The sequence below is a fragment of the Scylla paramamosain genome, chromosome 40 (genome assembly GCF_035594125.1).
Source record: "Scylla paramamosain isolate STU-SP2022 chromosome 40, ASM3559412v1, whole genome shotgun sequence".
NCBI lineage: Eukaryota > Metazoa > Arthropoda > Malacostraca > Decapoda > Portunidae > Scylla > Scylla paramamosain.
In genome coordinates this window covers 5,068,770-5,088,504 of record NC_087190.1, presented here as the reverse complement: position 1 = coordinate 5,088,504, position 19,735 = coordinate 5,068,770, and the positions used below count along the sequence as shown (strand labels likewise).

At 44.6% G+C, this 19,735-nt stretch overlaps 1 protein-coding gene across 1 annotated transcript in view; it reads right to left on the bottom strand.

The window, feature by feature from the left end:
- Window positions 1-18,891, bottom strand: part of LOC135092749 (activating signal cointegrator 1 complex subunit 3-like) — a 38,565-nt gene extending 19,674 nt beyond the window's left edge. The window contains 18 exon segments of the mRNA XM_063991416.1: window positions 420-645; window positions 1,735-1,908; window positions 3,337-3,473; window positions 4,618-4,762; window positions 5,312-5,401; window positions 6,085-6,309; window positions 11,111-11,216; window positions 12,728-12,765; window positions 12,767-12,802; window positions 12,804-12,905; window positions 12,907-12,951; window positions 13,456-13,585; window positions 13,971-14,089; window positions 14,999-15,111; window positions 15,854-16,043; window positions 16,573-16,773; window positions 18,117-18,262; window positions 18,775-18,891. Of these exon segments, the coding sequence (XP_063847486.1) occupies window positions 420-645; window positions 1,735-1,908; window positions 3,337-3,473; window positions 4,618-4,762; window positions 5,312-5,401; window positions 6,085-6,309; window positions 11,111-11,216; window positions 12,728-12,765; window positions 12,767-12,802; window positions 12,804-12,905; window positions 12,907-12,951; window positions 13,456-13,585; window positions 13,971-14,089; window positions 14,999-15,111; window positions 15,854-16,043; window positions 16,573-16,773; window positions 18,117-18,242 (2,203 nt within the window). The 5' untranslated portion in view covers window positions 18,243-18,262; window positions 18,775-18,891.
- Window positions 18,892-19,735: the final 844 nt, after the last annotated feature.

Below are 19,735 nucleotides of genomic sequence, written 5' to 3'. Positions count from 1 at the left end.
TTTTTCCCATCTATTCTTCTCTTGTCTCACTCTCTCTCTCCCACTCATCAATTTCTTATCTCCTCTCCCTCACTCACAAACTTCCCATCCCTCACTCACCACTGACCCATATTCAGAAATGGTTTGCTCTCTCACCACAACTATTTCCAAAGGCCACAGAGATGATTGGCCAGGTTCTCAAGAGTGTTTCTCCTGTTAGTACTGTAGAAATCTCATTAACCTGTCACTAGAACTGTAAAAAACATGCTTAAAAATTTGTATAACTTCGACAAGAGCCTTTTGAAAGTAGTGGACGTCTGGTGTGGAAGTGTTTCAGAATACAGTGTAATCCCCTAGCTTATCCACTCATCCACTCCTCTCCCTCACTCACATCCTATCTTCTCACCCCACACACCCATCCACTCCACCCCCTCACTCACCAATCTCCTTGTAGTCCATGTCCCTAATCTTTTCAATGGTCAGCCTGCGGTCCTCTATCTTGTCCACAATCTCCTGCGTGAGGCGGTGGAATTGGCGCATGGGAGACTCAAAGTGCCACATCTGCAGCTCCAGCATCTTGGCCATGGTGAGCAGGCGCCCAGCCATCAGAGGCCAGCCTCGGTGCAGCACGATCTCAAACAGTGCGCGGGTGATGCGGACTGAGTTCTGTTGGTGTGGGATGCAGTGGGTGGTTGGTTTATGGTTTTACTTCTGTGGTATGTGGTTGTTGTTTATATCTCACTTACATGCATGTATACAGTCTTAAGAGGTGACAGTGGCAAGGAATGTACACCAACTAAAAGACAAAAAAAAAAAAAAAAAAAAAAATATATATATATATATATATATATATATATATATATATATATATATATATATATATATATATATATATATATATATATATATATATATATATATATATATATATATATATATATATATATATACACACACACACACACAAAGATAGGACTACAGGTTTCTATGTCAAGTCATGCATACCACAACCAGGTCAATACAAATAGATACAGTGACCTACCATAAGTTTGAGAGTGTTACATAAAAAAAAAAAAAAAACTCTAACAAAGTGATGAATTAGGATCACACATTGAGAGAAGGTGGTTCAGACTGCCAATTTTTGCAAACAGTGACCTCCATGCATCAGGCAGCACGATAGGTCTTATATGTAAATTTAGCAAGATAAGTACCCTTATTGTCCTCTTTTGTCAATTGACCACAGTGATGAAAATTAGTGAGTGTCTGAAACAGACAATGTCAAAACATAATCTTAATTCCTCTGCTTGTTTGAGTTGTTCCCCAAAAGCAATGCAACATGCCCTCTGACATCCACAGTAACCTAATCTAACCTAACCTAACTTGTCCTTTACAATGAGGTAAGTACAAAGAGATAAAGACACCTTGCCTAACCTACATTACAACTAGATAAATAGAAATAGTAGAAAATTGATATAGACAACTAACCTAACCCATACTACAACTAGGAATAGATACAACAGAAATAGATGTAGACAATTGACCTAACTATACTAGAAAAAAATGCAAAGAGATATAGACAGTTAACCTACACTACCCTAACCTAAATACAACTAGAAATAGATAGAAATAAATAGAAACTACCCTAACCTATACTAGATACAAACAGACATCAACACTTAATCTACCTGCCCAACCTAATCTTACTCATACAACAATAACACACACACACACACACACACGCATACACACACCCACCTCAGTGACATAGTTGATATCGGACACAAGAGAGAAGCCCTCGACTCGGATCCTGGAGATGTGTGTCTGCAGGAGAATGTTCACTTTGCCATGCACATTCTCTGCGCCGCCCGCCGCCGCCACCTCACACTGGTGGTGCAGGTCGTCCAGCTCGTTCATCTCCTCATCACGCACCTGTGGGAATGTGTGGGTGAGTGAGGGCGAAAAAACTGGGAGATAGCGCGCCTTAATCTTTTTTATCAGGTGAATGAATGAATGTAGTCAACATTTTCACTGTGATATGCAATAATTAACGGCAATAAGAGCAATATATGGAGTGTTTGTAAGCACCTACAAGACAGAAAAGGCATAAAAAGAATAGATTTTGCAATTTCTAGCCAGTTTAATGTTTGCATGTGGCTGTGGGATAAGAAAAGATATCTCAGTGTTTAGTGATTAAAGAAACATGTGCAAAATAGTAATGAAAAGTTTAAAGGTACAAGACACTCCATAAGAACTGCCCTGCATCTGCCACTGTCACAGGATCAGCAGAGGTGCAGGGTAGGGAACAATCTCATTGTGAAGGCACTGGGGTAGACCAGTGTGTGCTGTGGGGCCTTGCTGCGGGTGTGTGTGGCCAGGTGTGCTGTGGCCTAAACTCCTCTGGTGTAGTGCGGTGGTCCACAAGACTGTCCCTTTCCACCGGGAGCTGACGGGGCTAAGAGTGTAAATGAAATGTGTGTGTGTGTGTGTGTGTGTGTGTGTGTGTGTGTGTGTGTGTGTGTGTGTGCATGTGTGGTGCTTTGTCTGGGCCGCCCTGTGTGGGATTGCCAGCCTGGTGTATAGATGCATAGATAGAATGGGGGTAAGAAATGGGTGATATGCTCTCTCTATTTCTTTAATTGAGTTTGTTATCACTTGGTTGGTTTTCATTCTTACTATTTCATCTACCTTCTTTATCTCACACTGTCTATTTTTTTCTTTCCTGTGACCTTTTGTGATGGTGGATTTGTAATCTGTCTGTCTGTCTGTCCACCTCTGATGAAACACCACAGCAACACAAACAGACCAGAACCACAACAACACACCACCACAAACACACCACAAACCAATCCATCCTGCCACAAAGACAACAAAAATAGACCACAAACCAAATCCAACCTACCACACACACACACACACACACACACACACACACACACACACACACACACACACACGCACACACAACCCACCACAAACACAACACAACAAAACACACCCCAAACAAACCTACCTCACCACAACACCACAAACACACCACAACCCAACTCACACCATCACAAACACACCACAAGACAACCTACCTCACCACAACACCACAAACACACCACAACCCAACCCAACACAACTTACCACACACACACCACACCACCGCAAACACCACAACCCAACCCAACACAACACACACACACCACAAACACCCCAACCCAACCCACAACTGCAAACACACACCACCACCCCAATGCAACCACAACACCAAACCAAGCACACCACCACCCCAACCCAACCACAAACACACCACAACCCCACCACACCCCAACCCACCACACCCACCACACACACCCCACCACAAACACATACCTTCAGCTGCATAAACTCTGAGCTTTGGGACACAAGAGCCAGGATGTCTGCCTCATTCATGGCTGTTTTCAGGAACTCATTAAACACCTCTATTGTGTCGTACTTGATGTAGAACTGGGAGGCAACTCGACCCATGTCTGTTGGAGGATGTGGGGCATGAGTGGAGAGGCAGATTGGGAGGAGATAGTGGGTTGAGAGACAAGAGAAGAGAGTGGAGAGATGGATTAGGAGGAGATAGAAGGTTGAGAGACTAGAGAAGAGTGGAGATGGATTGGGAGGAGACAGAAGGTTGGGAGGAAAAAGAAAGTGAAATTGACTGAGAGAAAACAAGAGGCTAAAGAGTGATAAATAGTGTGAGAGGAGATAGGAGGTTGAGAGAATAGAGAAGAAAATGAGATGAGAGATTGAGTGAGAGGAAACAAGAGGCTGAATGAAGAGTGATAGACAGTGTGAGTGGAGATAAGAGGTTGGGGAGACTGGGAGAGAGGGAGATAGGAAGATGAAGAGTAGGCGAAGGTTCAGGGAGATGTGACGAGCGAAGGACTGAGAAAAGACAATAGGCCGAGAGAGGGATAATGAGAGGAGGCAGTGAGGATGAGGAATGAGGGAGAGGCAATGAAAGGAGTCAGGAAGAAGAAGAACAAGACAGAGGAATGAAAGAGACAGTCAGTGAGAGAAGGAGACAAGAGATGAACAACCAACCAAACCACATTACATAAGAAAACAGCATCAAATAACATCTTAAAAGGATACACAAGAGAACAACACAGCACAGGAGGAACAAGAAAGAGGGTGCAGGAAAAGACAAGATTGAGGAATGAGAAACAAACAGAGAGAGAAAAACAAAAAACTAACAAGCTGGATAAACTACATAACATCACAAAAACAGCGTCAAATAACACCTTAAAGGATATAAAGAACAACACAACAAAGAAGGAATAAGAAAGAGGCTGAGAGAAAACAAAAGACTGAGGAATGAGAAACAAAAGAACACAAGAGTAAACAAAACACAAGACACCAAGAACCAACCAAACCAAGTACACAACATCACAAGGAACCAAACAACACCAGAGAGAGACACAGCACAAAAAAATGAAGAAAGAGACTGTGAAAGAGAAAATACAAGACTGAGAAATGAGAAACAAACAATGCAAGAGTAAACAAAACACAAGACACTAAAAACCAACCAAACCAAGTACACAACATCACAAAGAATCAAATAACATAAGAGAGGGCCACGAAAGACACCACCTGACATACCACACCAGAAATGAGACGTACCAGTGATGTGCAGGTAGCCGGTGGCCTCGTCAAAGCGCACCATCCTTGCCTTGTCCAGGGCACGGGAGGCGGTGGTGAGCAGCATCTTGCGGTACACCTCGAGGGAAGGGTCCTGCTGTGCGTCCTTGATTTGCAGACCGTACACCTGAATGGGGTTTGGATTAAGAGGGAAGGGAGAAGGTGCAAGATTAGGGTAAAGGATGTGACTGTGTGATTGTGTGTTGAGGTTTGTATTAGTGGTCATTTTGTGTTTTTTTGTATTTATTTTTGTGTTTTGCTGTGTAGGAGGTTCTTGCAGTGTTTGTTTGCTGTCGTGTTGTATTGGTTGGCACTTTTTACTTTTTACTCTTTATTTCTTACTTTGGTTCTGACTAATGGTGGACTTGTTACCTTGTTAGCATCTTAATGTTAATCTTATGCACTTATTTATTTTTTTTTATAGTGTTTTAGTTCTGATTCTGGTTTTAGTGAGTATTTACTATTAAACATTATTACTTTGTAGGAAAGACTGCCATATTTTTTGTAAATGCATTTTTTACAAACTACTACTGCTACTACTACTACTACTACTACTACTTCCACTACTACTACTACTACTACTACTTCTACTACTACTACTACTACTGCCCTTTTAATGAAGAGTGTGTGTGTGTGTGTGTGTGTGTGTGTGTGTGTGTGTGTGGGTGCTTCTTACCTGAGGGTTCTTCCGCATCCGTACAAACAGGTAGGTGTAGCTCATCCACTCCACAGCCTCCTCCACATTGGTAACAGTGCCCAGAGCAACCTGCAGAGAGAGAGAGAGAGAGAGAGAGAGAGAGAGAGAGAGAGAGAGAGAGAGAGAGAGAGAGAGAGAGAGAGAGAGAGAGAGAGAGAGAGAGAGAGAGAGAAAATTCAGCTCACTTAAATACTCATAAATATATAAATAAAGAAACAATTACATACACAAATACCTCACTTTAAAGCAAATATGCAAATAAATAAATAAATAAAAACAAAGAAAGGGAGACAGAAAGAGAGAGGCAAAGAGAGAATTCAGCTCACTTAAATACTCCCATAAACACACAAACAAAAAAACACAATTACATAAACAAGTAGCTCACAAGTATAAAATAAAATAAATAAAATAAAATATAAATAAATAAAAACTGACAAACACACATGCACACAGGCATGCATGCATGCATGCACCTCAGCATTCAAATTATCTACCAAATAAAAAATAAAAAATCATATAAGCACACACAATTACATAAACAAACACTAAAAATAAAAAGGAAAAAGAAGAAAAAAACACACACACACACACACACACACACACACACACATAACAGTTAGTTCCTCTCTCTAGATCAACCTTAGCTTTAGCAATGAGCCTCCCCCCAAACCCACTGTATATTTCCAGTGCAACAACACCCCTATTAATAAACTGTTTATTATCAGTACTATTACTATCATACACACACACACCTCAGCATTCAAATTATCCGCCAGGTGGTTGATGAAGGAGCTCTCGATGGGGTACTGGTTGGTGAGGAGGGACAGGTAGTGGGCCAGCTTGTCATGACCGGTTATGATTGTCCCGTGGCCACTCTTGTCAAACTGAGGTCGCCCAGCACGGCCAAATATCTGCAGCACATCCAGGATTCCCAGGTCCACCATTGTGCCGTGTTTGGAGTCGTAGATTTCAGTGCCCTGTGGAGGATCAAGAAGGATTTAGGAGGTGTGTAGAGGGTTCAGTTTAGACAGGTTTAGAGAGTTAGTTTGGACAGATGGAGGATCAAAGAGTGTTTAGATGATGTATAAAGGGTTTTAGGGAGGTTTAGAGGGTTAGATTAGACCAAGGGAGGATCAAGGATGATATAGAGGGTTTAAGGGAGATTTAGAAGGTTAGTTCAGAGAGGAGGAGGATCAAGGAGTGTTTACAGTCAGCAACATTCGCAATTAGAACTCCTGCCAACATGTGTCATACTGCACAAACTGGCAGCTTGCTCCTTCTCAGTCTGAAAAAATCTGCTGGGAGAAAATAATTACATGACAACTTAGGTTAGCCCTTCACATGTTTTTGAAAGCATAGAGTAACAGATTCAGCGTTTGATATACTGACACAAGTAGTCGTATTTACAATCCTCGTTTGTCCTCCAGACACATCTCTTTCACCAGACTGTTGTAGAGTGTAGACACTCTTGTGTTTCCTGGTCATCCATGGCTTCACACAATATCTTCTGTGTTTTTCTTTGGGGCATTAATCAAGGCTATCAAATTATATAGTGGAACCAGACTAACTTAGTACCCTGGGTGTTGGATGTACCTCTCTGCGCTGTTACCACCTCAATCCTGGAGTGACCTGACATAACAATGGCCAGCAAGGCGCGGCCTGGGGTATTCACGTGTTAATGAGACTGGGGCGGCAGCGCCACATGGCCTATACATATTGCCAAGTGTACCGGAAGATGTACAGTGTCATTGTTCCATCATCAAATCGAAAGCCATTAAAAAAAAAACATGCAGTCGTATATAACCACTCAGAACGTTGGAATAATTAAGGCAAAGGATGACAGTTTTGTGACCTCACTGAACGTTTCCCTTTGTGTCTCACAACACAAGGGGGTAGTCACAGCCTGCCCTCTAAAGACAACTCTCTTCCTCCACACAAAACTACAAGCACCTAATAACACACACACCCTTCACTCAAAAAATTTTAAAATCATGGCGACTCCTACACCAGCCTCGGAGTCCCCATCTGGGGAGGGGACCATAAATGTCCCCAGGTCGGACTGCCTTTCCGTCGACGACCGTAAGTGTCTTGACACCCCCCTCAACTTTTTCTTCATTAACTTCTGCAACATTCGCGGTCTAAGATCTAATTTTCAATCTGTAGAACACCACCTCTCCTCTTCTAAACCTCATCTTCTTTTCCTCACTGAAACTCAGGTGTCTGAGGCAACTGACAGTAGCCCCTTTTCTGTTCCCTCCTACTTTCTCTATCCTCATTTTCGATCCAAAGCTGGATGCTGCGTTTATGTGCGCAATGACTTAACCTGCTCTCGTGCCCACGCTCTTGAATCTTCCGAGTTTTCCACCATCTGGCTTCGACTACAGAGTCATTCTCATACTAAATTTATCTGTGCTGTATACCTCTCTCCTAACTCCTCTGACTATAAGAAATTCTTTGACTACTTAACTTCCAAAGTGGAGCACATTCTGACCCTCTTCCCTTTTGCAGAGATCTCCATTCTTGGAGACTTCAATGTTCACCACCAGCTTTGGCTTTCCTCTCCCTTCACTGACCATCCTGGTGAACTAGCCTACAACTTTGCTATCCTCCATGACCTAGAGCAATTGGTGCAACACCCTACTCGTATTCCTGACCGTCTTGGAGATACGCCCAACATTCTTGACCTTTTCCTGACCTCTAATCCTTCTGCTTATGCTGTCACCCTTTCTTCTCCGTTGGGCTCCTCCGATCACAATCTCATATCTTTATCTTGTCCTATCACTCCAATCCCTCCTCAGGATCCCCCTAAGCGAAGGTGCCTCTGGCGTTTTGCCTCTGCTAGTTGGGGGGACCTGAGGCGGTATTTTGCTGATTTTCCTTGGAATGACTACTGCTTCCGTGTCAGAGACCCGTCTTTGTGTGCTGAGCGCATAACAGAGGTGATAGTGTCTGGCATGGAGGCGTACATTCCTCACTCTTTTTCTCGTCCTAAACCTTCTAAACCTTGGTTTAACACAGCTTGTTCTCGTGCTATACATGATAGAGAGGTGGCCCACAAAAGGTACTTAAGCCTTCCTTCACCAGAATCTCATGCACTTTATATTTCTGCCCGGAACCATGCCAAGTCTGTTCTCCAACTAGCCAAAAACTCCTTCATTAACAGAAAATGTCAAAACCTTTCAAGATCTAACTCCCCTCGTGATTTCTGGCATCTAGCCAAAAATATCTCCAATAACTTTGCTTCTTCTTCTTTCCCTCCTCTACTTCAACCAGATGGCACCACTGCTATCACATCTATTTCTAAAGCTGAACTCTTTGCTCAAACCTTTGCTAAAAACTCTACCTTGGATGATTCTGGGCTTGTTCCTCCCTCTCCTCCACCCTCTGACTACTTCATGCCTCGTATTAAAATTCTTCGTAATGATGTTTTCCATGCCCTCGCTGGCCTAAACCCTCAGAAGGCTTATGGACCTGATGGGGTCCCTCCTATTGTTCTCCGAAACTGTGCCTCCGTGCTTGCACCTTGCCTAGTCAAACTCTTTCAGCTCTGTCTGTCAACATCTACCTTTCCTTCTTGCTGGAAGTTTGCCTACATTCAACCTGTTCCTAAAAAGGGTGACCGCTCTAATCCCTCAAACTACCGTCCTATTGCTTTAATTTCCTGCTTATCTAAAGTTTTTGAATCTATCCTCAACAGGAAGATTCTTAAACATCTATCACTTCACAACCTTCTATCTGATCGCCAGTATGGGTTCCGTCAAGGACGCTCTACTGGTGATCTTCTGGCTTTCCTTACTGAGTCTTGGTCATCCTCTTTTAGAGACTTTGGTGAAACTTTTGCTGTTGCCTTGGACATATCAAAAGCCTTTGATAGAGTCTGGCACAAAGCTTTGATTTCCAAACTACCCTCCTACGGTTTCTATCCTTCTCTCTGTAACTTCATCTCAAGTTTCCTTTCTGACCATTCTATTGCTGCTGTGGTAGACGGTCACTGTTCTTCTCCTAAATCTATTAACTGTGGTGTTCCTCAGGGTTCTGTCCTGTCACCCACTCTCTTCTTATTATTCATTAATGATCTTCTAAACCAAACTTCTTGTCCTATCCACTCCTATGCTGATGATACCACCCTGCACTTTTCCACGTCTTTTCATAGACGTCCAACCCTTCAGGAGGTAAACATATCACGCAGGGAAGCCACAGAACGCCTGACTTCTGATCTTTCTAAAATTTCTGATTGGGGCAGAGCAAACTTGGTATTGTTCAATGCCTCAAAAACTCAATTCCTCCATCTATCAACTCGACACAATCTTCCAGACAACTATCCCCTCTTCTTCAATGACACTCAACTGTCCCCCTCTTCTACACTGAACATCCTCGGTCTGTCCTTTACTTATAATCTGAACTGGAAACTTCACATCTCATCTCTAGCTAAAACGGCTTCTATGAAGTTAGGTGTTCTGAGACGTCTCCGCCAGTTTTTCTCACCCCCCCAGCTGCTAACTCTGTACAAGGGCCTTATCCGTCCATGTATGGAGTATGCTTCACATGTCTGGGGGGGTTCCACTCATACTGCTGTTCTAGACAGGGTGGAATCAAAAGCTTTTCGTCTCATCAACTCCTCTCCTCTAACTGACTGTCTTCAGCCTCTCTCTCACCGCCGCAATGTTGCATCTCTTGCTGTCTTCTACCGCTATTTTCATGCTAACTGCTCTTCTGATCTTGCTAACTGCATGCCTCCCCTCCTTCCGCGGCCTCGCTGCACAAGACTTTCTTCTTTCTCTCACTCCTATTCTTTCCACCTCTCTAACGCAAGAGTTAACCAGTATTCTCAATCATTCATCCCTTTCTCTGGTAAACTCTGGAACTCCTTGCCTGCTTCTGTATTTCCACCTTCCTATGACTTGAATTCCTTCAAGAGGGAGGTTTCAAGACACTTATCCACCAATTTTTGACCACTGCTTTGACCCTTTTAGGGACTGGCATTTCAGTGGGCATTTTTTTTATTAAATTTTTGTTGCCCTTGGCCAGTATCCTTCCTACATAAAAAAAAAAAAAAAAAAAAAAAAAGTATGAGTAAGAGAGAGAGAGAGAGAGAGAGAGAGAGAGAGAGAGAGAGAGAGAGAGAGAGAGAGAGAGAGAGAGAGAGAGAGAGAGAGAGAGAGAGAGAGAGAGAGAGAGAGAGAGAGAGAGAGAGAGAGAGAGAGAGAGAGGTGTTCACATGCCTGTCAACTGTAAACATGACACCAGTGTGGGCCACGAACAACCAGTCTGGTTCCATTAAAGTAGCAAGCACACTGGTAGCGACACAGAACATCATCGTCCACTGTGGCAATTGTTGTGATGTTGTTAGAAAAGATGGAAACATAATCGTTTCAACAGAAATGTTTGGACATCCTGGAACTCGTCTAACCATTCACTCAAAGATATGGATGGATGCATGCCTTTTTCTCCAGCCTTAAGGTTGGAACCTAAGGTTTCTGTTGACTAGTGTAACTGTAGCTTTACAGTGTATCACAAGACAGTTAAAGGTGTATTCTCACCTTACACCAACACTAATAAAAAAAACAAACATTCTGTGACAGTGCACCACCATGTTTGTGGTGAGGCACATCCTGGCATCCCTCATTGCTCATGACAAAGAAGACAAAGAGAAAAAAGATTACTGAATACAAATACCTATTCCCATATTCACACACACACACACACACACACACACACACACACACACACACACACACACACACACACACACACACACACACACACACACAAACACACCTTGATGATGACAGCGTGTGCAGGCAGGTTGACACCCCAGGCCAGCGTGGCAGTACACACCAGCACCTTGATGAAGCCCTGGCTGAAGAATTGCTCCACCAAGTTCCTGCAGGAGGGTACTGGTTCATTAACACTAACTCACACACACACACACACACACACACACACACACACTCACACACGCGTGTAGGACATCACGAACATAGACTCTTCCCGTAAACTACAACTAGGTAAACACACACACACACACACACACACACACACACACACACACACACACACACACACACACACACACACACACACATGGGACATCACAAACATAGACTCTTCCCGTAAACCACAACCAGGTAAATACACACACACACACACACACACACACACACACACACACACACACACACACACACACACACACACACACACACACACACACACACACACACACACACACACACACTCCACATCTGAAAAAAAAAACATGCTGAAAAATAGTGTGTAAAGAGCAGCTACATAATGAATGGCAGACTTGAAAGGTGCTGGCTATGAAGGAAGGGCTTGACACACTGAAGCTGCCACCACTACAGAAGAGATGAGAACAAGGTGATGTGATCATGATGTACAAATGTGTTCAGGAAAAGAAAAGACTGATACCATGGATTTCATGGTGCCATAACAATCCACACTAGGAGGACACAGAAAAAAAAAAGATAGGGAAGAAAGATAAGAGGAAATATAGTTCTGACTCTTGACTCAGTCACTCCAAAAAAACACAATAAGGTAAACACACACACACACACCACACACACACACACACACACACACACACACACACACACACACACACACACACACACACACACACCATGTAGTGTAGTGGTTAGCACACTCGGCTCACAATCAAGAAGGCCTGGGTTCGAATCCCAGGACTGGCAAGGCAAATGGGCGAGCCTCTTAATGTGCAGCCCCTGTTCACCCAGCAGCAAGTAGATACGGGATGTAACCCGAGGGGTTGTGACCTCACTGTCCCAGTGTGTGGTGTGTAACTGGTCTCAGTCCTACCCAAAGATCAATCACTATGAGCTCTGAGCTCTTTCCATAGGGAAATGGATGGCTGGGTGACCAGCAGACGACTGTAGGTGAAGCACACACACACACACACACACACACACACACACACACACACATATACACACATATCACACATAATGCTGAGAGGAATGAGAAAACTGGATGGGGAAAGATCTATTTCTGTTGAATGAAAGAAACAAGAGCACATGGAAGAAAAACTAAAAGCAATCACCTGCAGAAGGAACACAGAGAAGTTTAGCCTCCCTCACAGCAGCACAGAGGCATGGACATGGACTGGAGGAGGAGGAGGAGGAGGAGGAGGAGGAGGAGGAGGAGGAGGAGGAGGAGAGAGGAGGAGGAGGAGGCGGAGGAGGAGGAGGAGGAGGTGTGTGCAAGGAATGTTCATGATTTAAAGAACAAGTTGGACACAAGTAGACATGAAAACAAGTATGTACAAGCTTAACTCCTCTCCCATAAATTACAACTAGATAAACACACACACACACACACACACACCACACACACACACACACACACCACACACACCTATCAGAGCGAAGCAGGCCAGCATGGTGCACGCCAAAAGCCAGAGTCAAACAGCTCCACCAGTCTCTTATTCCTGTGAGCGGCCAAAGTCTTTCCTGGCCCTGGCAACGTCTGGGCCTGGCTCTGGCATGAAATCCTGTGTCTTGCCATGCTCCTGAGCCAGCTTGATCAGGTTCTCCAGCCGTGCGCAGCGTCCCGTTCCGCGCATGCACAAACACCATCACCTGCATTTAGGATGAGTGAGTGGCTGTTCTTTGTGTTTTATCTTTATAACATGGTTTTTTTTTTTTTTTAAATGTGGTATGTGTGCTGTTCTGTTACGGGCAATAATAGTAATGATAATGTCTGATGGTTTGTTACTTGCTTGGTTTGGGTGTTGTAATGGTGGGTGTGGTTTGAGGTGTGTTTTGATTGTATTCAGTGGTGTTTGACATAGGGATGTATAATTTATCTTTAATGGTGCTCTCTCTCTCTCTCTCTCTCTCTCTCTCTCTCTCTCTCTCTCTCTCTCTCTCTCTCTCTCTCTTTCTAGATTGTAGGTCAAATGAAAGGAGAAATCTGGTACTAGAAAAGGGGAATTAAAAAGGGCTTTCACAGACTTTACATTCAAATACATGCAACTAAAAGAGAAAAGAGAAAACAAACTATCATACCTCTCTCTCTCTCTCTCTCTCTCTCTCTCTCTCTCTCTCTCTCTCTCTCTCTCTCTCTCTCTCTCTCTCTCTCACCTGGTGGCCCTGCTGTAGGAAGTGGAGGCATTTCTCAAAGGTAATCCGATCCATCTCTTCCATCTGCTTGAACCTTCCCATGGCCTTCACTCCCACAAAGGTCAGGCCCAGTGGCACAGGGCGGAACCGGCTGTGTGAGGAGGGATGGGTGGGTGGGTGGGTGGGTGGGTGGGTGGGTGGGTGGGTGAGTGAGTGAGTGAGTGAGTGAGTGAGTGAGTGAGTGAATGGATGGATGGATGAGTGGGTGGGTGGATGAGTGATTGGATGAGTGACTGACTGACTGACTGACTGACTGACTGACTGACTGACTGACTGACTGACTAACTAACTAACAAATTAACATGAATAACAAAGTCTATACAAGCTAACATGAATAACAACAAAATGAGAATGAATAGGAACAAAAAAATTAAAGAAAGATTTGCAGGGTTACATAAAACACTCAAAACACACACACACACACACACACACACACACACACACACACAGAGACACCACCAAGCCTCCAGCCTCACCCATCAAAATAGAAGAGCCCCTCATAAGGATTGACGCGCAAGAAAGTGGCCACATCGATATAGTTCGGCAGGGTGGCAGACAGACCCACAATCCTTATCATAGACTGCTGAGACTCCACCTGCAGAAGGAAGCGATGGTTATAGAGACAAAGAGGAGATAAGGATGTGGACTTTCATGTTTGTCTGTGTGTATACTTAAATCTCCATACTCCTAGCTTCTCCCAGCCACTCCTGTCCACCCACACTCACTCACAGCACCTCCTAGCCCCTCCTATCCACTCCTAATCATTCTTAAATGTATCCATTCACTCCCAACCACTTTCATCCATTCCTACCCACTCCTGACCACTCCCATCCACTCTCAACCATTTTCAACTATTCTCATCCACTCCTGTCCACTCTTATTCATTCTCATCCACATACATTCACTCCCCAACCATCTCAACCACTCCTGCCTACTCCCAACCACTGAAATGCACTCCAAAACCCCCCAAGCATCCCCATTCACTCCCAGTCACTCCCAGCCAATCCCACTCACTTCCGACTACTCCCAGCCACTACCAGTCAATCCCAGCCACTCCTAGTCACTCCCATTCTCTCCCAGTCACTCCTAACCATTCCAATTCACTCCTAGCCACTCCCAGTTACTCCCAGCAACTCTGATTCACTCCCAGTCAATCCTAGTCACTCCCAATCACTACCATTCACTATTGCAACTCCCACTCACTCCTACTCACACCTAACCACTCCCAGCCAATCACAGTCAATCCTAGTCACTCCCAGCCAATCCCAACCACTCCCAGTCACTCCCAACCTTCCTCATTCACTCCCAGTTACTCCTAGTCACTCCTTATTCACTCCCAACCACTCCAAGTCACTATCAATCATCCCTCATTCACTCCCAGCCAATCCCAGTCAATCCTAACCACTCCCAGTCAATCTTAACTATTCCACTCACTCCCAGTCACCCCAACTACTCCCTATTCACTCCTGGTCATTATCACCCACTCCTGCCACCCCCGCCTCACCATCCTCAGAGTCCTCGCCACCAGGGTCTCCAGCACAGGTCCACGGTCACCATGCAGCAGGTGGACCTCATCAATGATCAGCAGCTTCACCAACTGGGCCAGCTGTGTGTCACCTGTGGGAGGGAGTGGTGGTTGTGATGGTGGTGGGGGTGGTGGTGGAAGGGTAGTTTTGCTAGTGGTGGTGATAGAGGGAGGGAATGGTGGTGGTGGTGTAGAAAATATGGAGAAGTTTGAATGAGGAAAAAGAGAGAGAGCAAGATGAAATGAGGGAGGATTAGGAGGTAGAGTAGAAGATGACCACCACCAGCCAAAATAACAACTACTACTACCACACCACCAACACAACCATGGCTACACTACCACACTACACCACTACACACACACACACACACACACACACTTATTCATAACAACCAGATACCACCAACACCACTACATCACCACACCTCATCACCACTCACTCACTCACCACCACAACACCCCAAAATCACCACTACCACTTCTTCTAGATCACCACAACCATTCACACACTCACTCATTCACAACAAAACCCACACACCACCCAAACTGTACCACCACTACACATCACCACAACACCACACACACACACACACACACACACACACACACACACACACACACACACACACACACACACACCACAACACAACACCACAAAACAAAACAAACCCCTCAAAAACAGAGAAAAACAAAGACACACAACACAACACAACACAACACAACACAACACAACACAACACCAAAACAAACCCCCCAAAACAAACAAAAAACCCAAACAACACCCAACACATCCCCAAACCAACACAACACCACAACACCACACCACCACCTCACCAGGCTTGCGGGTGGTGACGTCCCATTTCTCCGGCGTGGTGATGATCATGTGAGTGGCCATAATCTCAGGCTTGGTGAGGTGCATGTCCCCCGTCAGTTCTCTAACCTTCAGGCCCAGAGGTTCGAGACGTTTGGAGAAGTTCCTTGCCATTTCCGCAGCTAAGGCCTTCATTGGAGCTATATAGACAATCTGTGGGTGAAAAAGGGTGACTGGGTGAGAGGGTGAGGCTGTGGCTGTAAGTGGTAAAGGAGTGAAGGAGTGAATAGTGACTGTGTGTGAATGAAGGGATGGACTGTAGGAGGGAGGGAGTGTATTGGATGAGTGATAAGGGGAGAGGTGACTGATGTGTGAGAGAATGAATGAAGGAGTGAGGAGGCAGGTCTGTCAGTGAGTGAATGTGAGAGGGAGTGAGTGAAGGAAGAAGTGAGTGGGAGAGTAAATGAAAGTGATGAAATATTCTCTCTCTCTCTCTCCTTTTAAAACTCATTCTCTCTTTTTCCTATCTTTACCTTTTTATCTCCTCATCATCACCTGCTCTCTTTTCACCTTAATTATCTCTTCTCTCTCTGCCTATCATTCTAAAACATCCCTTACTCTTTCTCTCTTGTCTTTAATATCCTTTTCTCTCTCTCTCTCTCTCTCTCTCTCTCTCTCTCTCTCTCTCTCTCTCTCTCTCTCTCTCTCTCTCTCTCTCTCTCTCTCTACCTCTCCGCCTCACCTTAAACTTGTCAGTCTGTATGACGCCCTGCTCCATGTGCTTGCGGATCTGGTGAACCACGGTCAGCAGGGCAATGTTGGTCTTGCCAGCACCAGTGGGGGCACAGATCAGCAGGTTGTGGTTGGTGTGGTAGGCCACCGGGTGCACCACTGTCTGGATGCGGTTCAGGGTCTTGCAGTGCCGGAAGACTGTCTGGCCGATCTGTGTGGCAGAGATATAAATGTGTAATACGTATATATAGTAGAAATTATGAGATATAGATGTGTAATACATATATATAGTAGAAATTTAGGATACACCTGTCACAGTCAGTCATGGCAGGTTTATGTTCTCCCTCCTGTCACTGTTTCAGTGTTGAGTGACTGACATGCTACTGTTGATAAATTTGTGACTCATTTAGCTGTCAATAGTGATGTACCAAGGAGGGAAGGACAGAGGGAGGGAGGGAGGGAGAAGGAGACACCCACCTCCTCCTTCCTCTCTTCTGCTTCCCATGTGAAGGAAGATGCAAGGCAACACAAGATACTCATGGAAATCTTTAATTTTTTCTTTTATATAACATTTCATGCAAAATCTGAAAGGACCTTCTTATCCAGGAGTGTTTTATGTCTAAGAAGACATGTTTTGTTTTAACCACCACCTCACAATGGCCGGACATTACCATTATAAGTAAAGTGGTGTATAGACCATAACACTTGATTACTTAACTTATATTTGCCATAATTACTTTGTTTTAATCCTATCAAGGTTGAAAATTATAACATAGTTGAACCAACACTGCTTCATCTGTGGATGTAAACAAAATTCACCTAGCTTGTGTAATTGTTGACCTAAGTAAAGAAATTTAAGTATTTCTCAAGGGAAGTTGAGGTTTCCCCTGAGGTCTGGCTGAGATTCTTTCCCTGAACAGACTATAGAGGACTAAACAACAAAGCCCTGAAGACTGTTGCTCCCCTCAGCCACACCAGTCCCAGACACAGGCATCCTCCAGTTGAAGCACAGTTCCATCCCTGAGCCACTTCGCAAACCAATTTTCAGCATAGGTCTGAACCAGCCTAAGCAAGCACCACCTGTGCTAACACCATAATAAAGCAATCTGGTATACAAAAACATAACAACTGTACCTGTAAAAAATCAGAGGACATACAGTAAATACTAAATAAAAAAAAATAAGAAAACGAATCAGTAATGAAAATACATCAAGGAGATACACACAGAGACAAGTACAGCCAGCACTGTACCCACCAAACATTAAACTTTATCTTCCACTCATCCCCAACCACTCCCAGTTAACTCCCAGAATACACAAAGGGAGAGAACCCACCCAAACTTATCCACTCTTATCCACTCCCAGCCACTCCCAAACAACTCCACCTACTCCTATCCACTCCCAAACACTCCCCCCTACCCAGTCCTATCCATCCCCACCCACTTCAATCCAACCACCCACTCCTACCCACCCCCACCCACCCCTACCCACCCACACCCATTTCCACTGACCCACAAACCACTCCCAGTCACTCTCTGCCCATTCCCAGCCTCACCTCGTCCATGCTGGAGATGGGCACAAAGTCGGAGCCGACCTCTGGCGGGGCAGGGTCAGAAGTAGGGATGCACACCTCCTCCATGGTGCTGTCTGAGTTGCGGGTGAAGCCCTCAGGAAGCACCATCTTAAGCCCCGCAATGAAGCCTGTGGGGATGGTGTAGTAGTAGTAGTAGTAGTAGTAGTAGTAGTAGTAGTAGTAGTAGTAGTAGTAGTAGTAGTAGTAGTAGTAGTAGTAGTAGTAGTAGTAGCAATACATCACTTCACTAATGTCTAATATCTCTATAACAATATCAAGTGACACCATTTTATCAATCTTTCACTTCTATCTATTTTCAAACCTCTATTTCATTCAAGTCTAATTTAAGTCACTACTTTAATTTCTGTACAACTAAACCACACGAACCTATAATCACTACCTTTTCAGTACATCCACTATTTTCCTTACCAACTCACTTATAGCCCTCAAAAAAAAAAAAATAATAAATAAATAAAAAAGTAAATAAATAAATAAAATGCATAAAAAATATATATATCATCACTACCCCAGCTAGCTCTCACAAATAAATAAATAAATAAATTGTATAAAAATATCATTAACACTCCCCCCCCAAACCCGCCAGCCCCCCACCACCCAGCACTCAGCACTCAGCACTCACCCGCAGACTCCTTAGCCTTGCCATGGCTATCGAACACATAGGGAAACCTGACCTCTGGGGTGGACACTCTATCGCGCTTCCTGAAGAGGTAAGCCTGGGATGCCTGAAGAAGGGGCCGACTCTCTGTGGGAATGTAGGAAAAGTGTCTGTATCTCTGTGTGTCTGTGTATGTTTCTCTCCCTGTTTTTTTTTTTCTCTCTCTCTGTTTCCTTCATAAACCACCTCTTTGTCTCTCTCTACCTCCCTATCTCTCTCACACATTCATCTCTTTCCCTTCAGTGGCTCCTCCCTCCCTCCCTTCCTTTTTTTTTATTTCTAAACATCTTTTCTATCATTTTCTAATCCTTCTTCTGCTCCTCTTTCATTCAAAGTTTCCCTTATAATACCTCTCTCTGTCTCTGTCACAACCTCACTCCCACCTCTCTCTCTCTCTCTCTCTCTCTCTCTCTCTCTCTCTCTCTCTCTCTCTCTCTCTCTCTCTCTCTCTCTCTCTCTCTCTCTCTCTCTCTCTCTCTCTCTCAGCCCCCACCTATGTTTCTCTTTCTCTCTCTCCCTCACACACCCTCCACCACCCCCCTCTCTATCTCTCCTCCCTCACATCCTCACAACACCACCTTTCTCTCTGTTTGTCTCTTGTCTCTCTTCCCAACAACACCACAACACCACCTCTCTGTCTGACCCTCACAAAACCACCTTTGTCTGTCTGTCTCTCCCTCACAAAACCATCTCTCTGCTCTCCCCTATCTCTCCCTCAAAACACCACCTTTCTCTATCCCTCTCTTCCAACACCTCTCCCTGTCTCTCTATCTCCCTCACACCCTGTCACCCCCCACCACCACCTCTGTCTTACCCCCTCTATCACCCTCTCAATCACATCCTCCACCACCACCTCTCTGCCTCTCTCCCTCCACACACACCCTCCCCCGCACCTCTTCGCCCTCAGCGCCCTCAGGGTCGAAGT